The sequence below is a fragment of the Vigna unguiculata genome, chromosome 10, assembly GCF_004118075.2.
Source record: "Vigna unguiculata cultivar IT97K-499-35 chromosome 10, ASM411807v1, whole genome shotgun sequence".
Classification (NCBI taxonomy): domain Eukaryota; kingdom Viridiplantae; phylum Streptophyta; class Magnoliopsida; order Fabales; family Fabaceae; genus Vigna; species Vigna unguiculata.
Genome location: NC_040288.1, coordinates 7,835,262 through 7,845,114, shown reverse-complemented (window position 1 = coordinate 7,845,114; position 9,853 = coordinate 7,835,262). Strand labels below are relative to the sequence as shown.

The 9,853-nt window shown below is 33.9% G+C and overlaps 1 protein-coding gene across 1 annotated transcript; it reads right to left on the bottom strand.

Moving 5' to 3' along the window:
- Positions 1-985: 985 nt before the first annotated feature.
- On the bottom strand, positions 986-3,551 carry LOC114166175 (NADPH-dependent aldo-keto reductase, chloroplastic-like). Its single transcript, XM_028050853.1, has 7 exons — positions 3,327-3,551; positions 2,890-2,940; positions 2,704-2,780; positions 2,508-2,595; positions 2,115-2,390; positions 1,675-1,917; positions 986-1,327 (listed from the first exon to the last, which is right to left on the bottom strand). The coding sequence occupies exons 1-7, from the start codon at positions 3,444-3,446 to the stop codon at positions 1,244-1,246; spliced, it is 939 nt and encodes a 312-aa protein (XP_027906654.1). The 5' UTR covers positions 3,447-3,551; the 3' UTR covers positions 986-1,243.
- Between the last annotated feature and the right edge of the window lie 6,302 nt (positions 3,552-9,853).

The following is a 9,853-nucleotide window of genomic DNA, read 5'->3' as shown; positions in this document are numbered from 1 at the left end:
GCGTACGTATTTTTTATTAAATACGAATGATACTATACTAACATGTTAAGTTAATATATAAAATAAATTTATATTTATTTTTAAGTAAAATAAATAAAAAATTAATTATTGTTAAATAAAAAAATAGTTTTATAAAAAATAAATAAAAATAATCATTAATTTTATATTAATTATATATTATTATAGATTAACCATAGATATTTAAATATTATATAATTGTTAATAATTTAAAAATATTAATATTTATTCTTTTTCTAAATTATTGATATTATTTTTAAATGGTTTTTAATTGTTATTTATATTTTTTAAATAACATTATTCGATATTGTTTTTAGTTGATTTCAATTAAAATTATATTAGTATTTATGAATGTTAAAAGACATTTCAATTAAAATTAGCAAAAAATAGTTTTAATTAATATTAATTGAAATTTTTTCAAAAGTATCTCCAATATTAACTAGATAAAACTTAACTAATATCTCAATCTAATAACATCTCGATCAAAATTAAAATAAGAAAAAAAGTACAAAATTCAAAATACTTACATTTTAGATGAAATTTAAAATTTTCTAATCCAAACACTTTAAGAAAATTTTAAAATTATAATTTCTTAAAATTGTCTAATCTAAGTACTCTAAAAATATTCTAAAATGTTGATTTCCTTATTTACATAAAAAATTCTAAAATTTTAATTTCATAATTTACATAAAGTTATAAATTCATAAAACATTACAAACTCTATGTGAAACTTCCATAAATTTTTCTTGTTAATTAGTTTGAACCCTAATTAGAATATTAAAAAGCAAGTGTGTAAAAACATAACATTAACCTCTCTAAAATATCTTGGCAATGTTCCAAACACTACAAAATAGTGTGTAAAACATAACATTGTCCTCTCTAAAATAGTATTTGTAGAAAAACATAGTTGGCTTCAATTCAGTCACCTAATTTAACGTTTCACATCTCAATCAAGTACACCATAGGATAATAAGCACAACGTATGACATTGTAGATATACATTCACTTAGCCATTAGACAAATTCACAGCACTAAGTTTTCCTGTATCAAATAGAAGATACAATAATAACCATACATGAAAAATAAGACTTGGTTACTTATTCTGTGTTCTTAGCAATAATAAGACTTCTAAAATGCTCAACACACTTAAATCACTATAACTGGTGGCTTTAAGATGCTAATAGGTAAAAAGGAAGAACTAATCTGCTTGAGGATTTCTCAGACTTCACTCACCATCCCAGAGTTCTTCAATGTTCTTATAGGGACCATAGGTATCGTCAGTAAAAGATGTGCCCTTAATTAGCCTTTCCTGCATCACCAAATTCCTTGGGTTAACTCAAAAACTCAAGCTTTAAAGCCACTTCTGGCATTATAATGCTATGGCACACAAGCATAATACAAGGTAGTTAGAGTTGGTAAGGAACTCCATAACAATAAGAGAAAGAACAGAAAAACTAGATTATACATAAGCAACAACTAGTTCACAGTATCAGCAAAATCAAGGGATAAGGGGAGGGTGGGAATCAAATGAATGAGGATTATTATGTAAAACCTGAAGCCGCTCGTCTATAAATAGTTTTTGAAAACAGAAATTAAACACACCTTAGGTAAGGTTAATTGAATCTTTAAAGCTAGAAAAAGTATTTGAAAACTTGCCTGCTTAATTTCAGAGAACTTGGCGAATAGTTCTTCAGGAATAGACCAGTCAAAGACATCAAAGTTTTCCTTGATCCTGGACTCAGTATTACTCTTTGGCAGCACACTATGACCTGATTGCAATCCCCACCGAAGGGCCACTTGAGCTGGTGTCTTCCCCAATTTCTCTGCAATCTCCACGACAACAGGATTCTTAAGAACGTCACTTTTCAGATTCCCTGGTGAGCCTAGTGGAGAGTATCCCTGAAAAGAAATTTGTCATATATACAAACAGTTAGAATGCAAATATCGGAAGAACAAAGAATGGTTGTTGCGTATAAACCAGATTCATTTTCAACTAACCCTGTAGACAATTTCACCAAAACTGAACATTTTCTTTGCAAGTGATAATTTATAGATGAAAGTACCGAGAAAATATGTATCATATACTCCATACTTACAGATATATGTATTCCTTTAGATTCACAAAATGCATGCAATTGTGGCTGCTGCCATCCTGGGTGCAATTCCACTTGGTTAACAGAAGGAGGCACTCTTGCTACATCCAATAAATCTTGAAGCTTCTTTGAAGAGAAATTGCTGACTCCTATGGCTCTGGCTTTGCCAGAGTCATAGAGTGCCTCCATTGCTCTCCATGTGCCGGGAATGTCTGTTTGTTCTAGATATTCTCTCTTGAATCCAACTGCTCCACTTTTTATGCGGACTGGCCAGTGGATCTACAGCATAAATCAATTTAGTTAGTATGAAGGAAGAGATTCAAGAGAATAATGAATGGAAAGGAATCAACCACTTTCACCCGAATTCACATATGAGTAAGCATAATGCATGCTTACCAGATAGAGATCAACGTAGTCAAGTTGCAAATCGTGTAATGTTTTATCGAAAGCTTTTGGCACATCTTCTGGAGCATGATCATCACACCTGAAAATATAGCCAACAAAGCAAAGGATCTCCTCTCAGCAACCAAACACACACAATCTTTTCCAACTTTCAAAAAAAATAGAACACAATTTCCAAAAGATAGCAAACCAGAGTTTGGAAGTTATCCATAAGTCCTCACGCTTCACCAAACCATTATCAAAAATCTTCTTAAGCGCAGAACCTATCTGTAAAAACCAAGATTCAGAATAAAAGGTCAATTAGCTTCCAAAATTGAAAAGATTAAACAAAAATGAACCCTGAATCATAGAAGTTATCAACTTTAATTATTATTACCTCTGCTTGATTTTCGTAAACTTCAGCACAGTCAATGTGCCTGTATCCAACCTGAACAACGGTGACCCGACACCAAAATCAGTTATCACTCTCACATAGGAAAAATTGAAACAACAAAAATTGTTCCCAAATGAGATAAATGATAAATCTAAAATTCGTATGCTAAATTTAATTTATCAGTAAAAAAAATAAAACCACTACAAAAATTATCATTTTATTTGTCATCTAAAAAAAATTATTAACAAGTGATGTAAGACTGTTAACAAAATGTTGACAAGTTATTCCATAAGCAAGATGTGTATATGTTGTTAATACCATACCAGTTAAACAAGTAAACACAAATTACTATCACTTTTAGTAACACAAATTCTCTATGGGTAGATTGTACTATTGAACAAAGTGAAAAAAAAAGAAAATTGGAATAAAGTTTTAGTTACCTCAATGGCTGTGGTGAGAGTTTTTGCTACAATTCCTGGTTCAGCTTGCCATGTGCCTAACCCAACAGAAGGAATCTTGGCCCCTGTGTTCAACTCAAAGAATTGAATTAACTTTGCCATTTTTTTTTCTCAATAATGATGATTAGGCAGAAAAATATCCAAACACTAGTTATGGGTAGTTTAACTCTGTTCTGAGTTCGATGCAATTTATGTATTTATGGGCAAAAACATGAACATGAAGCAGTTAAAAGGTGGAGAGTGTGTGCAGTTTGGTGAATCAGATTTGCTGTGGTCAGTTCTATTGTTGTTTCGTGAAATCAGACAAGTAGAGTCGTTGATGAGAATCTACGGTTGAGGTTTGGTGTTGTATAGTGAATGTGAACCGTGAGATGGTTATGAATGGTTTCAATGAGGTGAGTGTGGGAATAGGAGAAAAGAATAACTGTAGGGAATCAGATGGTGTTTGGTCGTCCCATGAAGACTCTGGTAGGCGTAAAGCTGATATATGCACACACGTCATAGGAAGTGAAAAAAGATGAGTGTTAATTATAAATAGCACGCGTTTAGTATGCATAAAATGTTCATCAGTTTCTTACTTGTTATTCAATGAATGAAGTTACTTGTATTTTTTAAACGGTGATGGATAAATCTATGAAATTAAAATAAATATATTTTATATAAAATTAAAGAATAAATAGTTAATTTAGTGCGATAAATATTAATATATAAATTTCCATTTTTTCTATTTTCAGGTTTAATATAAAAATTTCAATTTTATTGATATTGTTTGAATTTAATTAATGTTTTAATTTTTCATAATTAATATGTGTTTTCATTAAAACAAAAATTAACATTTGAATTTAAATTTACAAAACAAAAAGCAAACAAAAATGTCTTTAAAGTTAAGGATTGTATAAGGATTTTAAATCTATATAGTGAAAAAGATTAAGGAACTAATACTGATTTTTAATTTTACAAAATAAAAAATAATTGTTTCTTACGGGTAACAACATATTAACTTTAATTTTCAATCTAGTAAACGCATATTACAATTACTAAATATAAAATATATGTGTCTAACTATATTAATTATTAATTGAGTTAAAAGATTTAATATAATTAAATTTTTAATAAGATTATAATTATTTTTATTATACTAAAAGCGAAATAGTTCAATATTTATTATATTGAATTGATCATTTATTAACAATTAAAACTAAAAGTTTATCAACATAAATAAATATTATTTATATTATTATATAAATATGATTTCATGATTTATACATTTTGTTTTTAATTTTATTTTTAAGTGTTCTTTTTAATGTTATTTTATTAATTTCTCGGTGATTTTTTTTTAAATTTAACTATTTTTTAAATGATACATGTTACAAAGGTGGTGATTAGATTATGGGCTTTGGATTCGCTTAGGGTGTACACTCTTTGATGTCGCTAGTATGGTATAGGAGTCATGGTTGTCTGCAAGAAGGAGCTGAGTTTGAGAAGGTGGCTTTTGTTATAATAGCGGCCAAGTGAAGATTCACTCGGGTGTGTGGTGCCTTCGTAGTGATCAAAGTGTTTAAATTCCAACCCAATTCGAATTGTTTCCTTTGCAAGGTTGGGACATAGTCTCAAGGGTGAATTGGTTCTTTTCTCAATCCCATTCCGATGAGCTGAGATGACCAACAAGGTGATGTTCTTTGATTAAAAAAGGATAAGTCAGTGATTGAGTATGAGGTACGGATCAAACTAAATAGTGGGGGGGCAGCGTGCCACGTGAATCAGAGTCATCTGACAAAGGAAAGTGAATAATAGACGCAAAGGATCCCGGTAGCAGAAGAGTTTGTAGACGTGTTCTAAAGCAAGTATTAGAATTTTAACTTTGGTGTGGTGGCGTTCACTTTTGCATTGGTGTCTGAAGGAGGACTTGTGCCAATAATTTCTAATTGGATGGTTCCTACTGAGAATTTGAAGTAAATACAGAGTGAGGGAGATGTTGGAGAAGTAGTGGCTTATACTAAATATAACGACAAGGATGGCTGCGAATTTGGTGAATCTTAAAGGAGAGGTAGTGAGAGGATAGAATGTTCAAGGGTAAACGTTGGATAAAGGAGGATAGACTTTTTGGCCTATGGTTTAAAAAGGGTGGATGCGATGTTGAGAAAATAGGAGGTTAAGGCTATAAACACTGGAGCCAAAATGATTTTGCAAGTTCCATAGAAGTTTTGGAGGAAGGTTTCTCAACGATGATTGATTCCTTATCACGACAGACATGAAAGGAACATCATTTTGAGTGAACAAATAAGTGACTTTGTGTGTTGATCAGAGTAGCGCAATGGGATGACGATAAGTGATGCTTATGAAGGGTAAGAGGTGCGTGAAAAGAACTATCTTACTCACGACCTAGAGTATAACTACGACAACCAGTTCTTGTTGAACAACAAAAGTGTCGTTCTTATGAGTATCAATTAAAGATGTTCAAAGAATCAATTAGAGTCGGAATTATGGGGTTACTCAAAGAAAGTTGTGCAAAAGTAGTAGGAGATTTGAGTTATGATTTCAAGTTAGAGTGCCAACTTGGAGTTGATAAAGCGAGAGTAGATGTTTAGTTAGGGAATGAAATTCAAGATCCGTGATTTGACGAGTTAAGAGTAAGGGTTGATTGAGAAACTTAAGTGTTTGGGGTGGAAAGAGAATATGTGAGGATATTTCATTAGTTTAGTCATTCGACTAGAACTAAAGAGTATCCCAACAAGGTTGGGGAAGAAGCAATTTAGAAAAATCTTAGTTGAGAAGTATCTTAGAGTTAATAGGTATAAATCAAACTAAAAATTTCCGAGTCAAGGAAAGACATGGTTCTAAGGCTTTTGTAGAAGGATGGTTACAAGTTAGTAGATAAAAAATGAAGGTGAGATGCCGAAATGAATTTGGTGGTTGTAAAAGAGGGAAGCTTAATTTGGAAATGGAATGACTTGGTTGTGGATTTTGTTACCATTGGTTGAAGTTAGTACAGGAGGCAAGATGTTATGAGTGTCGTTATGCATAAAAGTGGTCAAGGGTGTTGATGGTGAGGTAGTAGGCCATAACTCAATAGTGATCAAGTTAGTGGAGTGATGTATAAAGTGGTGAACAAGATGACGGGAAGTGATAACGAACATGCTTTGGTTTGAGACTTAAAGTGATATGAGACTTTGATAAAAACCTACAAGAGGTAGGGAAGAGCATATGGTGGGTGAGTCAGTATATCAGATACAAGTTAGTTGGGCAAGTATGAAAGAGCAATTCCAGTGTTAAGGTTGCAAGTTAGAAGTTAGTTCGAGTGTAGTGACTAAACCAATTTACATTGTTGGACACATATCGCATAGTACAAAGGTAAAGTTTCCAGTGACTATAGATGTTGGAGTCATCAAATATGTCATGTCTAGGTGGTGGTTGTCAGAGGATGTGAGGGAAACACAGTTTTCTTTCTATCCCATCGGTGAATTTTCGACTTCGAGGTCAAAAATTTTCTTGTTGGGGAGAATGTAAGACCCACTTTTATTGAGTGCCCTAATGTTAAGGGCTGCCACACTGTTGGGCCTAAAGGGCTGGCCCATAGGGTGCCAAGGCCCCTAAAGCAGCCAAGGTCCCTCAATTGCAAGTCATTCTGAAAAATCAGTGCCCTAACTCACCCATTTTCTCTCCACAGAATCTCTGCTAGTGTTTGGAGATCTACCCAAGTTCAAGTGAGCTCAACCTCCGTCTCCCGTTCACGTAAGTTAGTTCTCGAACCTAGCCTTTCTAAGTTGTTTTCGTGGTTTATGTCGGGACTCACTGTGTGAATCCAATCTCCTTTGTCGTGCCACTATTTCAGTTCATAGATTTGTCCTTGGAGCTACTGGTTTCGCTGGCTTAAGAGTCGAAGTCCAATATTAGCCCTTTTCCAAGTAAGGGAAGCTAGGGTTTTACGTTATTTTTATTTTATGTGATTAATGTTTGTGAAATGTGAGAAAAGATTGGGGGTTTTTGGTATATTTTTGAGTTAGGGGTTCAAATATTCATAAAACTGTGATATTTGACGTTATTTCTCGTATTCTGATGCGTCGCACAGTCGCTGGGCGGATGCCCTGGGTAGCTGGGCGACTGTGTGTTTTTCTGATATGCGCAGTTTTAGTAAAATTGACTTTCCCAACTCATTAACCGTTGGATTGAGCTCAAAGTTTGACATGTGGTTTATAACATGTTATTTTACGGTTTGACTGGTTGGATCGTCAATTAGATGTCTGTAGCGTGAGAAATGTGTCACGCATTACTGCAATGATTTTGGTTTCATGATAATGAATTTTCTTGGGAATTTTGGTGTAAGAATTATGGTTGTGGGTTGTGCTTGATTGTATGGAATTGCAAGTACTTAAACGTTGGCACTCATTTATTTGGGATGAATACTATTTTGTGATATATGTATGTCTTTGTATGCATTTATAAAGTATGAGATGAATGAATTTGCATGAGTGATGTGATTCATGGATTGTGAATGATGAACTTGGATAAATCTTGGCATGTGATTCAATGAAATGGTTGGTTATATATGTGGTCATGAATTCGGTATGAACAATAATGTTACATTGATGGCATGGTATTGGTATGAGGTGAAGTTCTATATCCCCGAATTGGGAGGAATGGATGGTATGAAATCAACATGGAATATGAATGGGGATGGGTTACAAAGGATAGCGTGAGGTGTTTAATGCATGATCAATATTATTTGTTTGTTTGGAATGTGATTGGTATGTTGTCAGTACGTAAATCCACGAGTCTCTAGGTGAGACTTCCTGGTCGTGCTTTAGTGTTCGGGACGTAATTCCATGGCCCCTATTAGTGGGTGTCCTGGTGGTGCCCCATCTATATAACTTGGTAATGATTCAAGGTAAGGATTGCATCCTGACACTCTAAGGAGTCAGTTAGTCTTACTTAGAGCAGACTGACTCTTGTGGTGAGAGTAGCAGGAGGCCTGAAACTCATCGAGGGCTAACCTTGTGTGTGTGGGAATTGATTCATTGTAACACTTGTAACACATAGCTCGGGGGTGAGCAGAGGTATCCACCACAAGTGCAAGCATCCGCTGAATCCGACCAGGTTATATGTATCTGGATGAGTCGAGTTGAGTCTTAGTGTATTGATTTGAAGGTCATGACATGCTTGGATGATCTGTGTATATTGGACTGTGAAAGTATATATGATTGCATGATGAAATCTTTTTGGCTCTAGCTTACCCTTTGCTTGTTTGATTGCCTTGTATGTTGTTCTTCTACCTTTGCGATGATCGTCAATTTATTGATGGGAGCAGATGCGAGAGGTACTCGTGGTCAACAAGAGAGAGATGATTTCGCTGCATAGTCTACTTGGGCTGGACTTCACGTTTTATTTGGGCTTTTCTTTAGGGCTAAGGCCCGTGTATTGTATTGTCCCTAAGGCTTTATTTCGAATACTGGCTATCTCTTACTCCTTTTGGGTTGTAGGCATTATAGTGAGCTTTAGTATTTTCTTTTAAGTACCTTGGATAATTGTAAGGAGCGACCTTATACTCCGCAACTTGGCTCTTTATATTATCCGGTGTAAGATTTTATTTAATTATGTTATTATTTAAATGGGATGTTACATACATTGTTTTGTTTATTTTAAATCTAATAGATTCATTTGTTATGTGGTCATTTTAAAACATGTTTAAATAAAAAAATGGAAAGAATTGATATGATTTTGAGCTCAACATGTGTTTATCTTCTATTTCATGTTTAATTTGAGGAACACCGATGAATGACATTATTTATGTAGCTATTTGTCATTGTGTCATGGTCATCATAGTTATATATTAATATGCGAATTAGTCAACCCATTTAATTACAATCATATAACCAGCATTTTAAATTTTATAAAATTGCATTTGATATGTAAATATATGAGTTAAATGAGTCAATCAATTTCCAAAAAATACATTGAAATATTTCAATATTCAAACCATTCGATTAATACACTAATATAAAATCTTGTTTTTAACTCGTCTTATATGCCTCGGTTGTCTAGTAATCGAAGCATATAATGGCCCGGTGGCATTTTTGCAATTCTTGCAAACATTTATGTCTCGGTTCACTTTTCACCTGAAGCCAAAAACGAATTTATGCTTCAGTTCACAAAAAATCGGTGCCAAAAAGTGTAATATGCTTCGGTTCAAGAGACCTAAAACCAAAAACTTGGCTAAAATTTCAAAAATGCCACTAGTCGTGTGATTTTTGGCCTCGTATCGGGGAAACTGCTACCAAAAGAGTTTTATGCCTCGGTTAAAAATAGAACTGAGGCCATATCCTTTACTTAGGTCACAAAATCGCGAACCATTTCACTATTCTTCTTCTTCTCTGCGTGCCTGCACTCCGCTCTCTCTTCTCTCTCTCTCTGGGACGACGACCACTGCTTCGACAAACTCCTCTATGGCCACTGCTCTGTGGTGGTGGATCACGCTTCGGTTTGCGACCTCCCTCTTCTTCGTTCATGGCAGC

What these genes read in the sequence shown, in the direction of transcription:
- LOC114166175 (XM_028050853.1), bottom strand. Translation starts at nt 3,446, where the DNA reads ATGGCAAAGTTAATTCAATTCTTTGAGTTGAACACAGGGGCCAAGATT. An exon ending in TTTACGAAAATCAAGCAGAG is followed by an intron (nt 2,781 to 2,889) that starts GTAATAATAATT and finishes TGGTTTTTACAG; the next exon opens with ATAGGTTCTGCGCTTAAGAA. An exon ending in TGGATAACTTCCAAACTCTG is followed by an intron (nt 2,596 to 2,703) that starts GTTTGCTATCTT and finishes CTATATTTTCAG; the next exon opens with GTGTGATGATCATGCTCCAG.